Genomic DNA, 16927 nt, shown 5'->3' with positions numbered 1-16927 from the left:
CTCCATCCATCTCTCTAGATCCTCCTCTAGGCCACAACTGTAAAGAAGAAAAGCCCAACCCATCCACTCACTGCGCATCAACCCAATCCCGCCACTTCTTAAACTCGGCATACTCCACCGTCTTCTTCTTCCCCTGATACCGCACCACATTCAGCGGCACCTCATTCCACCGTTCCTTCTTTCCAACCCACCCCGCCTTCCTCATCAAACTCACCAGCGTCTCCTCCTTCGTCCACCCTTGCTCAGTCGCCACATCCGGCAGGTAAGTCGCGCCATACCGACGGCCATGATAAACAAACGAGATGCGCAGGCCGTGCGTGCCGAGCTCCCAGTCCATCTCGTCGTCGGCGTCTTCGAAATCCGTCAGCAGCGTCACGGCGACTTCGAGCGAGGGCAGTTCGCGCGTGCTGATGGGGTGGAACCGCGTGTCTTCGAGCGCGGAGATGATTGCGTAGGAGGACAGGCCGTGCTCGATGGGTTGCGCCTCGAAGGTGCCGATGCAGCCGCGCAGGTGGTATTCGCCGTGGCGGGTTGAGAAGGCGTTCCAGGTTACGAAGAGCGGGGATTCGGTGATGGGGGGTGGGAGTGCGGGGTCGGCATCGTCGTCGTTGTCGGCTTCGGCGGGGATGGAGGAGGTGGAGGTTCCTGGGGTGTCTGGGTTGAGCGAGAGTGTGCTGTTGGAGGCGGATGAGGCGGAACTGGATGATGAGGATGCTTCGGTCACACGGGTGAGGGCGGGTAGGCGCTTGGCAAGTTTGTCGGACTCATCGGCTGTGTCGTCCGCTTCGGTGGCACTCGAGGAACGGGCGTATTCAGCCCATGACTTTTGCACTTCGCTCAAGGTCAAGGGTGTTCGGTCCTCAAGGCGGGCTGCCAGGGTTTCAAAGCAGTAGAGGCAATGCTCGACGGACGCCATCGGAGTGGCTTGGCTTGGCCGCGTCGCGGATCACGACGGTAGTACCTAATTTATGGGGTTTGGGGATCAAAAGGATACGGTGTGAAGCGACGACGACGCAAGCCAGGCCTTGGGTTGTTGTGGAAAGAAGGTGCGAACGGGGAGGGGCAGAGCAGTAGGAGGGGCAAGTACCCGTGTGGTCATACCCCACTTTCACACGGTTAGCCAATCATAACCTGCATGCACTAACACCAGCCCGGGAGTCTGAGACCCCCATGTGAACACTGGGCGCTGTTTGTCATCATTCCATATCATCGAAACTACCTAGCTAATTACCTTTATTCATGTGAAAGGTCCTACCTAATCTACCAGAAAAATACAAAAAGCTCACCACCGAACCCTATCCCCATCCGGAGGGATAGCGGTCGGTAGTTACGAAAAGCCCACCGGGGGGGGGGTTTTACTTCGCTGGCCCCGGGAATCGAACCCGGGGCCATTTCGATTTACGACGGAATTGGCGTGGTGCTCCTCCCAATGCCGTTACGCCAAACACGCTGTTTGGCGAATTGGGAGGAGCTGGTGACAGTGCGAGGGAGAAACGGGCTTATATGACGTGGGGTGGTATGAAGCAGCGGTCCTTCCATTCGGTTGACTTGACTAGGGTGAAGCCAGAATTATAAGGCCAAACATTGTTTAAGAAGCTACTGATGTACAGGCATATAAACGCGAGGATGAGCAAAGCGAGGAAGATATGGTGCGTGTCTTGAAAAGTCGAATCTTGCTTCTATCTAGTCTTACAAGGAGAGCAGCCCTCTGCTCTCACTCCCAGCTCATCTCAACCAAAAGTCACATCCCAAGCGGTTATAGACCACTTTCAAAAGCGGCGTGAAATCCCCTACGCAGTTTCTCCGACCCCTCCCCCGAATCCACAAACAAGCTCGTGGCATTTCCAATGAGGCCTGATATTCTCAAAATGGCCGCCACCGAAACTACCTCGTCCCTGACCCTCCAGCCCAGCTCAGTCGGCAATCGTTCATGTTCTGCGACGATAAATGACACAGACATCCACCAGTCAGCTCAGATTCACGGTACCGCTTTTCTACTCACTACAAAGAACAGAAACACTCACGAAAAAAGTACTCAACCAGCGTCCGATTCACCGTAGCGGCCTCCAAATCCCCAAACGCAATAAACGGCGCCGCCATCTCCCCCAAACTAAAATGCTCCACGGCCTCAGTGAACCGATACTCCGGGTTAAACGCCTTAGAGTCGATCTGCCGTGCAATCTTGGCGTTGGCCATGTGGGTTGTCGTGATGAGGGGCTCGGGCCAGTAGCGCTTGGTTTGGTCGAAGATGGTCTGGTTGAAGATGTGGTTGCTGCCGAAGAAGGCGTCGGTGCGGCTTAGGCTGGCGTCGTGCTCGAGGACGTTGTGGCGGTTGAGGTGGTCGCTGGGGGTCGGGGTTATGGAGTTAGTAAAGGTGAGGTTCTAGACATTACGTAGCTACCTTGTGTGCGCTGGTGGTGAGGGGCCAAGGGTAGGGTATAGATTGGGACGTACAGCGTGAAGAAGGTGGCGTTCGGCTCTGGGTTGGCGATGATAGCTTGGTCGAACATGATAGTTGCGAGAGCAGGAGCAAAGTTGAGGCCGCGCCCCATGCCGTCGATGACGGCCTGTCTGGTAATTTTCCGGCCGTCTCGGGGCAAGATACCGTGGTTGGCAAGCGTGTTCATCATGGGGCAGGGGCCGCGGACTATATGCGAGAGATCTTGTAAGCACAACACTTTGACCAGGCCCGGTGTGACAGGCACACAACATAGAGCCAACGGTGTCAAGATAAGATGGCAAGGACAAAACTTACAGTCGTTGGGCCGCGGGGGATGCCACTCCGGAACCTCGACCGCATCACAGTCCTTGTGAGCATACGCTGATGGTATGCTGCCGAGGAGAGTTGAAACATAGCTGAGGAAGATGATGAACGACTTCATTTTGGATGACATCGAGAAACATAAAGTAAAACGAACTGGGTTGCACAACGCTATGTAATACCCATCGGGGCTAACGGTTGCGATTTATACTTGCTGTTCCCCTGCCAGGTCAAGTTAACCCCCCTTTGTTCGTCTTTCTCGCATCTTTCGTCGTATCTCGCGATCTCGTTGTCACCCTCCTGCGCCCATCCGTCCATGATTTTGTAGCGGTAGGTTATCCCTGTATAATACTGCCATAGTACCGAACACAGCGCATTGCCCGGGGGGCCATTCCGCCCGAAATGGGCACAAGCGGGAAACGTCGTTCATCTCGCAGGCGAGTACGTGTCCGCGTATTAGTACTCTCGTACCTCTCGTACTATTTCGCACCTCTCGCGTTCTCGTACCTCTGATTGGCTTGTTCAATCCAGGGAGGCCCACCAGCCCAGCCGTGCTCTGAACGATCATACTCTACCGCAGTAGCTTCCCCGATCACTACTACCTTGGCGGAATCCAACCCATCTCCTCCGTCGCCCAAACAACCCAATGGCGATGCTCAGCATCCAGCAACGCCCACGTTTTCCCCATGAGATGATCCGCCCAACCCTCGACATACCACTGGCTTTCAAGCTTCCTCACTACGAGCAGACAATACGCGAATATGACCAAGGCTTCCTGCGGCGGATCGACGGCATCGAGCAACGGGAGGAAATGCTTCCCTTGTGTCCATTGCCATATCAAGATGTCCCACGCCTCTAGTTTCGTCCATGGTAAAGCCTCTGGGGCCGCTCCCGCTCCTGCTGCGCCTGATGGAGACGATCCCGGCATTGTAGCTCCGCCTGGTGTTTGTGGGACGCTGGACCCATGAGAATGGACGTGGGTCGCACCCATGGCGCCGCGAGGTGGTGTCAGGATCAGCCCAAGCACGCGACGGAGCTGCTCAATCATATCGTCGTAGATGAGGATAAGATCAGGGTTGGCGCAGGTGCGGTGGATGAGGGATTGGACGTCTACGAGCAAGTTCGGGTCCCGGGGCGGTGTTGTTCTCAGGAACGGTAGCATACGGCTCCGGCCGAATTCGAATAGGGGGGTTAGTGTGCCGCGGTAGTTTTGGGGGTTTAACACGTGCAGGATGGGTTCCATTCCGTGAAGGAGACGCAGCCAGTTGGGGATTAGGGGGCTGCCTGGCTCGAGGTCTGCTTCGTTTACGGGACATGCTATAGCTGAAGGAGGGCATGTCAACGTCAGCTACCTCGTGATGCCCAATTATGGAAGGGGGGAATTAAGTTAAGGCGCACCGTAGTAAATCGTTAGCATAGAGAACAGATGTAGCCTCTCGCACTCGTCAGCCTGCAAGTCAGCCAGCAACTCAATGGCGGCAGCGCTGGCGGCCTGGTGGTGGTCCATGGCGCGCTGGAGGTACAGAGCCTTCTTTTGCGGGCGATATCGGGACAGGTGAAGAGCAGAGACAGCGAGGATGGAGCGCATGAGGTATTCGCAGTCGGCAGCCATGTGGACGGCTGTCGTTCGTAGCAGTTGCCGGACTGCTGGGTCGCTGACCATGGTCGTGTAAGTAAAGGTGGTGAAGTTGTGCATGAGTTCGAGGTCCATCAGGTTGATCTCGCATGGAGACGAGACTGTAGACACCGGATGTTGAGGCGGCGGCAACGGGTCCTGGTCCACCGGGACGGCGGGAGAGGCAGACGAGGCACCATGAATGATAAAATCGCATGGCAGTCCACTCTTTATGCATCTACGACATGACGGTCTACTTTCATCGCACTGTACCATGTAACAGACAAAATGTTAGCGGGCGTGACTGTGGACTTCTTTACATGATCGCTTCGCCGCAGTCTTGAGATAAAAAAGAAAGGAATTAAAGATTGGAAAAAAGGAAGAGTGAGAAAAGGACGAAAAAAGTAAAAGGGTCGCGCTTGCGTACCTTGACCCTGCGTCTCTTGCAGGTCCGGCATCCTGTTCGCGTTTTCGGGTGTGGACGGGGCCTGACCACTGTTCGTTTCGGTCTTGCGTCCTGAGCCTCAGTGACCGTTGAAGCTGAATGTACAGAACCAGTGTCATTGGTCTCTACGGGAAGGGGGTTCGATGAATTATCCGACATTGCTGCCGAGGTAATGGAGTGGTGGATTAATACTAGTCGATGTGTAGTTTGGGGCGTCGCGAGAGATTCGGATGTGGTGCGAGAATGAGCAAAGGAGCGAGAGCACAATGCGAGATGGGGTGGAGATCTTTGCATGTATTTGTATCTAATTACGTATCGCCCCCTTTTCAGCCCCCCCCCCAAAAAAAAAGAAACATGCATCCAATTAAGGCAATTTTCACCTCCATGATCGATAACAAGCAGAAACCCATATGTGCGATGATCAGGGCTCGGAATTACCGAATTTCCTAAACATGCGATACTCTCTAAAAGCCAGCACGCTAAGATGAAGGGACAAAACACTGCAATGCCATACAAGTCAGACGGGACGCAACCAAAAGGAGGAACCAACCCAACCCATCGGAAACTCACAAGATGATAATAACCACAAACGTGCCGACCCACGCTACCGCGCAGCTGCTCCCAATGCAAAATCTCGAAATGCCCATGAACTTGAGCACAATGAGGGTGAGCCAAAAAACAGACTCCATGCAGTTCAGTATGAAGTTCGCCTTCAAGATCTTCCATCTGGCGAACCGACGTGTGTGTTCGGTGAGAAGTTGATAGGCGACGATAAAGATCGATTTGATGGACTATGACGGTCCCTTGTGTTAATGCTGGGGGCTAAACACGTGTGAAAAGCATCCAGGCGAGGGGGGCAGACTCACATAAACGATGCCCATGATGTCAGGTGGGGTTATGAAGGGGGCCAGGTTCAGGTAGGTGCCCGTTAGAACGAGAAGCAAAACGACCAGGAAGAGCAACAGAATGTGCTCCCGTAGCTTCCATTTGGGGTTGAAAAAGGTGCCTGTTTTGCCCCTGGTGACGGATCTGTACTTTGGGTGCTGAAGAGAAACAGAATTAATAGTGTGATGACTTGAAGATGCTTTCACTGTATCTCTCTCGAGGGTTGGAGCCAGCCTAAATACTCAAATGTCGCTGGAGGCATCCCCAATCTGTCCATATTCTTGTTGTTTGTTGACTCGATATCTTGCGTGGATTCAGGGGCTGGTTCTCGCTCTGCTTCGCGAATCCTCGTTTAGCTCGCGTTTGTGGGCCTTGGGGCCACGACTGTCTGTGAACGGTCGCGCGTCCCTGGGAATTATTGCAGAAGGCCAAGACAATAAGCGTAGGCAAGCGATGAAACAAATATTGATTAGCTATTAGCTAGCAATGGCTTCAAGAGTAAATCTGAAGTGATGACGTTCTACGTGGAAAGGGGAGGGAAACTGGCCCAGGACAAAGACTCTGACACATGGCAGGTAGGCAGTTTCAGCTTCCCAAATAGAGCAGCAAGATCACTTCTCTTTGCATTGTTCAAAGCTACCAAGCAATGACAACTGACTGAAAGAAACCATTCCTCGATTCTCTCAATCTCAGTTCACTCGCTACTCGACATCCTCCTGCAAGTCATTGCGCACATTGTCGCCAACCGCGAAAGCTTCACGGTCCGTCTTGACTTCCGTCGGCCAACCGGCACTTTTGAGCACCGCTTCGGCAAGGTTGAGAAGCAGGAGATCGCTACCGTGCGCACCCACGAAACTGCTCACTATCGGCAGGTATTCCTTCAACCCGCTGATCCGAGAGTTGTATGGCTTTTGCCCGACTGTATTAAACGAAATGTGAGCGAAAAAATGTATGCGTTGAAGACAAGAGTGCGGTCACTTACTAGGCACTATGAGCGTTGGCACCTAAAGCACCGGTGGTAAGTAGAAGACCGAGAACGATCCGACAATGCTCGGGAGGCTGTTCGTGGTTAGGGCAATCCGCAAGTGGCAACCATTACCCATATATGATGGGGACCTACTTGTTTGCGTCGTCACGGTACTTCGGAGCTGCAGAGCCAAATGGCATCATCATCACGGCATCAGTTATGGTGTCCGGGTCCGGCCCCATGATGTTCTTCTCGAACCACTTTCGAAAGACCTTCATCTCGGCTACGCCCTGCTCACGCTCTTCTTTGGTAAACGGAACAGCGAGGCTCCTAAGAAAAAGGTCTGGTCAGTATGTGAACAGCATCCTTGCCATCTGGGCAGACGCTCACCATCGCTTCCGCATGTACGGCCCCACATATGCCGGCTTCCCAAACTTCTCAAGGTAGTCTCTTCGAAAGTCGTCGAAGGTGTAATATGTATCGTAATACATAGGCCAAACCGCGCTCTGTTCAAGTCAGCTTGGGGAAGTGGCAAATTCCAGAAGATGTCAAGTACCATTTCGAGATACTCCAGCAGCGTCTTCCCTCCAGCTTCCTCGGGCGGATTGGGATGCCCATGTGTCAGTGATACTGATGGGAGTTCGCTTGACGCCGAGGAACTTCTCGACGGCGGTGATAAATGCCTCAGTCATGGCTTATTGCTCGGCATCTGCCTGTGGAAAGAAGTCCAGAGGATAGAGCAGGCGTTTCGGATACTGGGACGAGGCAGGAACATCCAACGTTGCCTTGATCAGATGCTTAGCATCCTTAAGACTTCTGTGTAGCGTTCCGACCGTGTTGAACTCACTTTCGAAAGAATTAGATCCAGTACAATTCCGTGCATCGATTGCGCATACTTACTTGCAGCTCGGGACGATACCTTGTCTGGAGGCAATACCGTACGAGGTCCTGAGACCGAAAAGGCCATTGAAGGCCGCAGGAAGACGTATACTGCCGGATGCTTTTGCAAAGGTCAGAATAGCCGTATAAGAATGTGGTGAAGAAGAAAAAAACACTCTGTCACTGCCAATCGAATGGTCAAGCCAGGCATAACCAGCAAGCGACGCACCAGCGCCAGTGGAACTGCACGACGGAGTCTGATACGTATCACCCCTTGGGTTGAAGGGGCAGTGGTAGTCAACCCACTGATCAGTTGGCTCCTCTGCAGATGCAAAGGCAGACATCTTGGTTTTTCCCACAATGATAGCACCCAGTTGCGTGAGCTTGGTGACGTAGTCTGCGGAGGACGTACGGGGTGGGTAGAGCTCATTGTAGGCTCTGTTCATCATCGTAGTTCGGATGCCCTACAAGTCGTAGTTATCCTTGATACTGACGCGAACGCCAGCCAGTGGCTTTTCTTCACTTGGGTTCAAGTAAAGCCGGCTAGGCACAGCGATGCTCTTGAAAGTGCCTTGGTGCGAAACTGCTTGAAGTACGGACAAGCTGAACGAAACGATGAATCAACATAGGGTGACATGAAAAGAGGCTTGAGGGTCGTTGAGGCGGCTTACCTGGTTGGGTTGACGACATCATCGGCCATGACAGGGACGACAAAGGCGCCGAGCTCATCTTCATAGAGCTTCCAGGCCTGATGGATCGACTTGCCGTGAATGAAGTAGGGTCCCTGAGCCAGAGAATCGTGGGCGAGGGCGGGCTCGGTTGTGTAGACTGCTTGAAAACGGCGGCTTTCCGCGAGTCAGGCAACAACGACCGCAATGTCTACGCCCGGACTGGGTTGCAGTATGACGGCTGAGGTAAAGTCGTCGCAGAAAACATCATCCCGGCGCACAAAGTCGTCCAGGGCCATTTGAGCATGTTCCGAGGCAAACCCAGAATCTTGGACAGAGAGCAGCACGGCGGGGGTCCAGTGCTCACTGTTCGCAGCGGTGCCGACGGTGTTGATGAGGCGGCCCTACCCTCTGCTGGTCAACAATCCACGCGCCTCGCGATCTCGTTTCTGCAAACTGAACTTACCACTTCTTGGGGATGAACGTAGTATGAGCCTCTCGCGAGCACGCGCACCGTAGCGGAAGCCATTGCCGCTGTTTCGTGGAAAGGGGACCGGGCTAGCCTGCGGGGAGGTTTGCAGCTTGTGTGAAGAAAGAAAAGAGCATCTAGGCTGACTAGAGTTCCAGTGCGATGAAAACTTAGATTCGTGCAGATGTACAGTACCTGCTTCCCGGTGGCAGAACTCAGCACTGTACTTGGTTGACGCCAGGAAGTGCCAACAACCCGCGCTAACGAGGTGGTGCTTCGGGTACTGTATGCCCACCGAGTAGACGGCCGGCCAGGCTGGGAGTTTGCAATGTGGCAGGGAAGGTGCGGAGGCGGGAAGTAGCCTTTGAACATCCAACAACGAGTACATCGCCATTCATGCCACAAGAAAGCACAGAGGCTCGACGGGGAGTCTGGAAACTGTGAGGGGCCATAACCCATTGGAATGCAGAGAAAGGTAAATATATCGCCCTCCGCTTCGGAACTGGGTATACATTTGGCTTTTCTTCTTTTATATGTAATAGGATGAATGCTTGACCAAACCGCGTTTGCCGTCCTATCCTTGCAAATCATTACAGAAGCTCAGAACAGAAGGTCAGAGTTTGGGACACTACGATCCCTTATTGCTCAAGTTTCTGCGGGGGAGAATCTGTGAATGAGATGATAAGCGTGGCGCGTTGCATGAGCCTTCACACAGGCACATTGTATCTTGAAACAGAATAAATCTGGTTGTGCTAAACCGACTTGCAAACGACCAAATCTGAACGGTCATGACAACGTAAAATCGCTATCTTAGGCACCAACGTGAGCATCTTCCTTCAATGTTCACCTTGACCAACAGTTGACCAAATGGTCAAACTCCGAAATACCTGAAACCGGAGACCAGTCAGCTCCTCCCATGACGCCCTTCCAAATCTCTTCCGCTTTCTCAATGAGCCAGCGACCAGCTTCAATGTCGCCCAAGTCCTGGTACACGCATCCCAGCATATAATTAGACTTTGCCGTTTCATTCAAAAATGAGTTATCATTCTCAAAGATCCTCAGCGCCTCTCGTGGGTTGGTTCTGGTAGATGGCGTTGTTAGCCTCCCCCTTGTTCCTAGAGGTGTTCTTACGCTTGCATGGCCCCACCATTGTAGGTATAGGGTTAGGGTTATGTCGTGGAGCGACAGATCATGCAACTAAAAATGGTCGAGGGCACAGACCACCACCACCACCTTAGGTAGGTAGCTCAGGTAGGTACCTAAGGTTGACACTGACACCGCCAGTTAATCAATTGTGAGAAAAACATCCTCCTTTTACTCCGTACCGTTTTGTTTTCATTCCTTGGACTCGGTTACTGGGTCCGGGCCGACCGGGACACCTAACCTTTGGTGAGAAAATCACGGAGCCTACCGGCCAGCTAGGCGAGGCCGGGGAGGCCGTAACAAACTGGTGAGAGGCTGAGAGCACAAGGGAGTCTTGACAAGACTCGAGGCATTCTCTACTAGACTAGGCCAGATGTATCGCTGTGATCCTTGCGATCGTGATTTCGGAAGCGCTGAGGCGCTTCAGAGCCACTTGGATCACTCGAGGAGGCACGCCGAAGAACCATATTTCGAGGAACCATATTTCGAGGAACCAGCACGCCAAACTCCGCAGCCTACACCACCGCCCAGCTCAGCGCAGGCGGCGCCCGATAAAGTCAGGCTAGAGTCCATTGGAGTTTTGATTAACTCTTTGCCGACGTAAGATGATCATTTCGCTATCCTCGTTCCTTCATACCAGGAGCTTGCAGATGTTGACAATCGCCTCCGGTTAGTCTTTACACCAGCCAAAAGTACTCAGACCTTGTGATATCCTGCGGAGAGACTGAGTACCATGTACATAAGGCCATTGTATGCTCGCAGTCCGACTTTTTCGCTAAAGCTTGCGACGCAGGATTCAGGGTTAGTGGCCGTTTATATGCTCGCAACAACGCCGCACTAATATTGCTCGTCTAGGAAACACAAGAAGGCAGGATTGATCTTTCAGATCATGATCCTCGGCTTGTCCAGATAATGGTACATTATCTGTACAATTTCGAGTACGATGCGCAGTCGCAACACGAGAGTAGCCCTTCCCCGGCGTCAGAAACAAGCGGGGATGGAACCGTCACTAAGGATACGCCCGAGAACCTCGTCACTCATGCAAAGGTCTACGCTTTGGCAGAGATGTACCTGATCCCTGGACTTAAAGCCCTGGCTGTTCAAAAGTTCAAAGCAGAGATAAAGGATATTTCCGCCTCAGTCTTCTGTGCTGTAGCGGTGGAGGTGTATACGTCTACCATCGAATCTGAGGAGGGCCTGAGAGACATTGTTGTGGAGACGCTTTCCCGGAATATGGGGTGGATTGAGAAAGAGGAAGTACAAGATCTACTTAAGAGTCACGGAACCTTGGGATGTGCTCTTCTCCTGAAGATACGGATTTACTGGACTTGGGGTGCCTACTTAGTTGAGAGGCATGCGGGCTAACCGGAAACTTCACTTCACATAGGTACCCTACCGCTGTAACGAGAGCTTGAGTTGTTGGTCAAGGCCAAGCTGCGGCTGCTCCATCTGCATTGCTGCCCAGTTATGAATGCTGAGCTCTCCTATGAATGTTATCAAGATGAACAACCGGGTTTTTTACTTAGGTGGTTCACGTTGCGGAGGTGCATGGGCGCAATGATCAAACGGCGTGTAAAGTTCCTGAGGAAACAGTCACAGGGATTGGTCTCATTAGGCCGTGTTCTTTTGAAGGTTTGTTGTCGCCTTTTGGAATAATTGCCCTTCTCGGGGGCAGATTGCGTACACTAAATTCAAGACGGACACGCTTAACCGGAAGTGCACGCGGATAAAAGCTGTAGAACCTTCAGACGACAGGGATTTGAAGCCCCACCCAAGGAAACCGGCCGATGCTTGGCACCCGGGGCATCCTGCGACACGGAAGCGGAGATCCTCGGACGATCTCCCCAGAACTCGAAACACTCCAGAACGGATTGACAGGTTTCCGACCGCAACCGACAGGAGAAACACGCAGAAAACCCCCCCGCGTGGCTCTGGTACTGCGACACCGCGGCTCTCTAGGCATATGCATGGCCTCGTGGAGAGCCTCGCTGCCGGTTTCAACCCCCTGTCTTCCGAAAAATAAAGCTGCGCTTTCTTTTGCTTGGCTGACTTGGCTTCGCTCATGGACCTCTCCAGACCCTTTGGGTTCCATTTTTTACGATTAAGCTTGAGTTGACGTGTCACCGATATCGTGGTATTAGCCGAGTCTTGGCGATTCATCCATCGGATTGAACGCTGGACGGCGCCCGTGTAGCATTTAGCGCGCTGCTGAACCCGATGTATGCGCGGGAAGTCAAGACGCCGCGCCTCATTGTCTCAAGGAATATCCCTGACTCGAAGCGATGCGCCCTGGTTGTTCGTCCCTCTTACAAGCGCCGGCCTAGACATGGGAAGCCAGAGATGCGAAACCTCCCGCGGTGAAGTCCAAGGATCCGGCCGACCGGGCGCTTTGAGAATGCATTTTAGCAAGGTTGTCCAAGACTAGGTAGTGATCAGCTCCGCTGGGTATGCGTCCCTGAAACGGGGTGTTGTCGGCCCAGTATCAAGCATGGCGGACCCTGATCGTCAGTTTGCCGCTTGGGTATACGCACGCATGCTTCATGCCCGCAAGCTTGGCTCATGTAAAAGCCGACGAACCCCCTTTACCGAGCTTTCGACTTGGCCCGACTTTACTTTCTATCCTCTTCACTCCTTAACCTTCTTTCCCACCACCGTCCGCAACGCATCTTTCGCTCGTCGCCGGCCGACACATTCGTTTCTTGTCTCTCCAGCACTTCCCGCAGCAAATCCCCATTTAAACATCCATCAACATGAAGTTCACACTCGCCACCGTCCTGGCCCTGGCCACCGTCGCCCTCGCGTACCCTACCGTCCAAGAAAATGGTTTGTTCAGCCACAGCCGCAGCCGCAGTCATGTTGGCAGCAAATACCGAATAAGTTACTAACAACACATATACAGCTCCAGTCAAGCGCCAAGCCAACATCGCGGGCAACGTCGTCGCGCAGACCCCGGCCATGTCGGACCAGGCCGGGAACGTCATCCCCTTCGATTCTACCAAGGTGTACCAAGACGCTAAGGTCAAGGGGCAGTAAGATGGGGACGGGGTCTGGTTTGATGGGGAGTCTGCGGTGAACCCATGGGATTAGGGATACTGGTTCTGTGTTGTTGTTGTCTCTGGGGGTAGGCACTCGAATTTGCTCGTTTGGAGACTCGATTCGTGGACACGACACCGCATATCGTGAGAATAACCATGTTTTTGGGAGGGGTTTGGTAATGGCAGTGCCACAGAGGAGGAGAGGAGTCTTGAGGCTTGGCTAGCTAGCACGACGGGATGTCGTGGCATGGGGTTTATAAGAGAGGGTTGAGTACTCTCGAGAGGACGTGATGGGTCAGAGGGCTTCGACCATACATATTTCTTGAAGAACACGACTGGTGTCGTGATGTTTACCTTGAAGTCCATTCGTTTCCCTGAGGTTACTATGACATTTTGGCAGTGATATCTGAATTGAAGGGAGAGACAGTAAGCGTCTTCATGGCATGGTCGTCTGAACGACTTACACGGTAGCGTCAACCCTAACCCTGAAGTCTGACACTGCAACCGATCGCCCCTCCCCAAAAGGTACCATTATTCGGCTCCCACCTTTCCAGTTTCCATTTCCAAGATTCCACATTCAAGCCAAAAATAACTAATCGACTCTGAAATATCTCCTCTAATACCTATTTTCCACGTGTTTGCGCCATGTCGAACATGCCTGTACTCCGCTCCATCCCCGCCCCCAAGATTCCCCTCACTTATTTCCGGCATGCATCCATCCGCCTGTGTCCTATCGCCGGTCGCAAAGAGAGCCCGATTGACGCAAGACCGGCCCGACAGCACAGCTGGCAGCAAACAAACAACCGCAGACTCCGTACGCAGTACATACCCACCGCAGCATGCTACAAACGGGCAGCGTCAGCATTCGCCAAACGCAGGGGGGGGAAGCTCAGCTTTCACGGTGAACCCCACCTCCCAAGTTGCAGCCTCCGACCCAGCCTGCCCAGCCCACACGACCCGAATAAGGTATGGGGTGGCCCGTTGGGGCCGTTGGGCCTGAAAAGAGGACAGGATCGAGAAAAGCTGAGGGTTTGCGCCGATGGGCCGGGAGGATTGGGCTAGGCTGGCTGGCTGGCTGCATAAGGCCAATGTTTTTATTTTCTATCGTTTTCTTTTCTGACCTTTTTTCTTCTCTTGTTTTGTGATGCCTTCTCGATCGGTCTTCCTCCCCCTCCAGCCCCGGGATTTTGAGTTCTATTTTCTGCCGTGCTGGTGGGGGCCATTCATTCCCCGGATCCTGGATTAGCGGGTGAGCGCGGGGATAAAGAGTGAGAGTGAGTGAGATTGATTACTACGCCGCAGCCGGCTAGCACACGCGAGGTGAGCTGGACAGGGCCAGGTCCAAGGGCTGTTTTTGTCTTTTGTTGGTTCGATCTCTTCGGGTGATCTGAGCCGGAGACTTGCAACCTTTTCGCCATTTCGACCTCGCGTGTCTGAGAGAAGAACTTCGACTGTTGGGCTGGGCTTGGGACGACAACCGAACAACAGCTCACCATGTCGTCGGTCGACCTCGACCAGGTGCTGTATGCGCGGGCAAGATGGCGCAAGACCATTCTGATCCCGCTGTGGGTGTTCCAGCTCACCGTGTTGCTGGGTCTGATGGGCATATTTGCCTACCGCCTGGCCGAGACGTTTGAGCATTATGAGGAGATGAACAAACTCAACCAAGTGCCCATCGTCGAGGTGGTGTAAGAAGTTTCCCCCCTAGCCAGCGAGGGTCTACAAGAGAGGGTCATACTAACAAAAAGCAGGTGGGAGGCGACCAACGTCGGGTTCAACCTCATCGCGCTGATCCTCACGATTGTGGAAATCGCCCGCAAGGCTACGGAGCGCCTGACACCGTTCATGATGGTCTCCACGCAGATCATGAAGCTGACGCTCGCGTTTGCCGTGCTGGCCCTCGACATCGTGGCCTACCTGCAGCGCATGGACGGGTACTACTCGACCATCGGCCTGTCGCTGGACTGCGGTTTACTGTAGGTCTTAGACTCTACGTACATCACGGCTCTTCTTTTTGTGTTGTACTGACTTGCCCAATAGTGCGGCCAACCTCCTCGCCCTCATCTACTCCATCAAAACCTACCGCCGCGTGCTGCACTACGAAGACTACCACCTCACCGCCAACACCAGGGGCCACGTCTATGCCCCGGGCGAAGAGTCCCTCGAGATGGGCCACGGCGGCTACCGCGGCACCACCCCCAACAAACCCTTCGACAGCAGCAGCCGCGGCATGGTAACAGAACACACAACCGAACTCCACTTCTCCGACTCCGCCTACCCTTCCCAAACCACCCAACAACAACCACTAAACCCCTCGCACTCCAACTCGGACCTCAAACGCCAAGTCGACCGGGCCATCAGCGCCGAATTCGGCTGGGGGGATAACAACAACCCGCCGCCCGGAGGTCCCGAATCCTTCCACCCTGGGGCCAGTAGCAGCAGTAACGTGGGGCAGCAGAGTGCACACGAAAGTCGGGAGTCGGATATTAACCGGTCGGGGAGTGTGGTGTTGGGGGGTGGGAAGGTGGCTGTGCATCATGGGGGGGTGGTGGCGCCGGATCTGCATCGGCAGCAGAGTTGGGTTACGGAACGGGGGGTTGTGACGGATGGGGTTGGTGGTGGTGATGGGGATTTGGGAGGTGGTCATGGAGAAGGTGGTCATGGACGTAGGGGGAGTGGGTCGAGGGAGGAGGATGAGGAGGCGTTGTTGCCCGGGAGATGATGGTGAGGGTTATAACGTTCAAGATGAGGGGCGTAGGTCGTGTGACAGGTGTATCTGCACGAGTACGGGAGGATTAGGGAGGAATGCTCATTTAGGCCTGGATTTCTGTCTTGGGATGGAGTTGGGGTATAGTTTGGTTTATCAAGTCTGTTTTGCTTGTTGGAGCTCAGGGTCAGGATGTCTGTCGATTTGCGAATAAAATATCTCTTCACTGTTTACATTCCCTGCCCCTTTTCCCTCTTCCTTTCCTCCTTCTCTCTTCTTCCTCTCTTATCCGCTCACCTAGCCTTCCACCTAACCCTCCCCACCCACTCCGCAAACCGCCTCACCTCCTCCGCCGCCAACAACCTCTCCACCGTATAAAACTCCCTCGCCAACTCCTCATGTCCCCTAAACCGATGCACAAACCGATGACAAGCTCCACACAACCACGCCACATTCTGCAGTTCATCAGGCCTATGCCACCCGCGCTTCACCACTTTCGCGTGCACCATACGTGGGATTAAGTGGTGGTACCCGAGGTTGAGCCAGTCCCGTCCGCAGATCTCGCAGCCGGTTGTGGACATGGCGGTTGCTTTGGTGGAGCGCGGGGGTGGAGGGGGGGAGGTCGCGGTTGTGAGGTAGGCTGTTAGGATCGGGGCGAGGAATTCTGCGGGCGTGGGGAGGTTCCAGGTTGAGGGTGTTGTTGTCGTCGTCGGCTCGCTTGTGGGTGATGATGACCCCTTTTTAGAGGACGACCCCTTGGGAGAGTGGGACGACCCAGCGATACCATGACCATGCCGATACGCCACCGTCTCAGCGGGCGTGGCCAAGCCGTATGCCACCAATGAATCCGGGACGGAGGGGTCGAGGGCTTGGAGGATGGTGAGGGTGTGGTCCGGGGTGAGGGGTAAGGAGTATTGGGTTTGGAGAGACAGGGAGGGGTCGGTCCAGGTGTGGTGGGCGATGGATTGGAGCGTGGGCGGGAGGGCGAGAAAGGTGGCGGTTGCTAGGTAGGTTGTGAAATCGGCTAGGTCGTCGGGGTCAGGTTCTGGGGAGGTTTCTTCGTCCGTAGGTATAGTGGTAGCAGGTGTGAGAGTGGGCTCGGGTTCAGACTTGGGTTCAGGCTCGGTCACGGGCGGAGATGGGGAGGAAGTGGGAGGTGAGGCTGGCTTGGCCTTGGCTGCTCTTCTGGCCTGGCGTTTGGGGACGTGTTTGCGCTTGGTGAAAGGCACGGCGATGTGTTCGACCAAGAAGGAGGACAGGGCGTCGCGGAAGTGCTCGTAGTTGGTCACGAGCTCGTCGGAAATTTCGTCGGCCATGGTGTTTATAGTAAGATGTAGGTTTGCTTATACAAGC

General features: G+C 54.0%; 9 protein-coding genes across 9 annotated transcripts; 3 read left to right on the top strand and 6 right to left on the bottom strand.

The window, feature by feature from the left end:
* Positions 1–67: 67 nt before the first annotated feature.
* C8A04DRAFT_12696 (AMMECR1 domain-containing protein) lies at positions 68–916 on the bottom strand (the record flags this gene model as incomplete). The annotated part of the gene is made up of 1 exon (XM_062777425.1): positions 68–916. The coding sequence occupies one exon, from the start codon at positions 914–916 to the stop codon at positions 68–70; it is 849 nt and encodes a 282-aa protein (XP_062636453.1).
* An 840-nt stretch (positions 917–1756) lies between these two features.
* Positions 1757–2882, bottom strand: C8A04DRAFT_12737 (Chloroperoxidase; the record flags this gene model as incomplete). The annotated part of the gene is made up of 4 exons (XM_062777441.1): positions 1757–1935; positions 2025–2344; positions 2455–2647; positions 2756–2882. The coding sequence occupies 4 exons, from the start codon at positions 2880–2882 to the stop codon at positions 1757–1759; spliced, it is 819 nt and encodes a 272-aa protein (XP_062636452.1).
* A 477-nt stretch (positions 2883–3359) lies between these two features.
* On the bottom strand, positions 3360–6276 carry C8A04DRAFT_37799 (sterol uptake control protein 2; the record flags this gene model as incomplete). The annotated part of the gene is made up of 6 exons (XM_062784012.1): positions 3360–4084; positions 4160–4643; positions 4804–4885; positions 5392–5612; positions 5688–5827; positions 6267–6276. The coding sequence occupies 6 exons, from the start codon at positions 6274–6276 to the stop codon at positions 3360–3362; spliced, it is 1662 nt and encodes a 553-aa protein (XP_062636451.1).
* A 131-nt stretch (positions 6277–6407) lies between these two features.
* Positions 6408–7365, bottom strand: C8A04DRAFT_29307 (uncharacterized protein; the record flags this gene model as incomplete). Its single annotated transcript, XM_062780963.1, has 6 exons — positions 6408–6625; positions 6689–6710; positions 6753–6765; positions 6827–7003; positions 7064–7179; positions 7243–7365. The coding sequence occupies 6 exons, from the start codon at positions 7363–7365 to the stop codon at positions 6408–6410; spliced, it is 669 nt and encodes a 222-aa protein (XP_062636450.1).
* A 204-nt stretch (positions 7366–7569) lies between these two features.
* On the bottom strand, positions 7570–8749 carry C8A04DRAFT_29306 (amidase signature domain-containing protein; the record flags this gene model as incomplete). Its single annotated transcript, XM_062780962.1, has 5 exons — positions 7570–7673; positions 7782–7990; positions 8224–8366; positions 8424–8624; positions 8687–8749. The coding sequence occupies 5 exons, from the start codon at positions 8747–8749 to the stop codon at positions 7570–7572; spliced, it is 720 nt and encodes a 239-aa protein (XP_062636449.1).
* A 1758-nt stretch (positions 8750–10507) lies between these two features.
* On the top strand, positions 10508–11197 carry C8A04DRAFT_12703 (uncharacterized protein; the record flags this gene model as incomplete). The annotated part of the gene is made up of 2 exons (XM_062777429.1): positions 10508–10633; positions 10688–11197. Coding segments are annotated over 2 exons (636 nt in total), but the record flags the coding sequence as incomplete, so codon positions are not given.
* Positions 11198–12582: 1385 nt separating this feature from the next.
* Positions 12583–12865, top strand: C8A04DRAFT_29304 (uncharacterized protein; the record flags this gene model as incomplete). The annotated part of the gene is made up of 2 exons (XM_062780961.1): positions 12583–12655; positions 12732–12865. 2 exons carry the CDS (start codon positions 12583–12585, stop codon positions 12863–12865), a joined length of 207 nt encoding a protein of 68 aa, XP_062636447.1.
* A 1496-nt stretch (positions 12866–14361) lies between these two features.
* Positions 14362–15589, top strand: C8A04DRAFT_37798 (uncharacterized protein; the record flags this gene model as incomplete). Its single annotated transcript, XM_062784011.1, has 3 exons — positions 14362–14555; positions 14619–14843; positions 14908–15589. 3 exons carry the CDS (start codon positions 14362–14364, stop codon positions 15587–15589), a joined length of 1101 nt encoding a protein of 366 aa, XP_062636446.1.
* A 278-nt stretch (positions 15590–15867) lies between these two features.
* Positions 15868–16890, bottom strand: C8A04DRAFT_12718 (uncharacterized protein; the record flags this gene model as incomplete). The annotated part of the gene is made up of 3 exons (XM_062777433.1): positions 15868–16287; positions 16381–16695; positions 16780–16890. The coding sequence occupies 3 exons, from the start codon at positions 16888–16890 to the stop codon at positions 15868–15870; spliced, it is 846 nt and encodes a 281-aa protein (XP_062636445.1).
* Between the last annotated feature and the right edge of the window lie 37 nt (positions 16891–16927).

The sequence above is a fragment of the Dichotomopilus funicola genome (assembly GCF_033296635.1).
Source record: "Dichotomopilus funicola strain CBS 141.50 unplaced genomic scaffold C8A04scaffold_37, whole genome shotgun sequence".
In the NCBI taxonomy this organism is placed as follows: Eukaryota; Fungi; Ascomycota; class Sordariomycetes; order Sordariales; family Chaetomiaceae; genus Dichotomopilus; species Dichotomopilus funicola.
The sequence above is the reverse complement of the archived record's forward strand: the minus strand, read 5'-3'. Positions and strand labels throughout refer to the sequence as shown.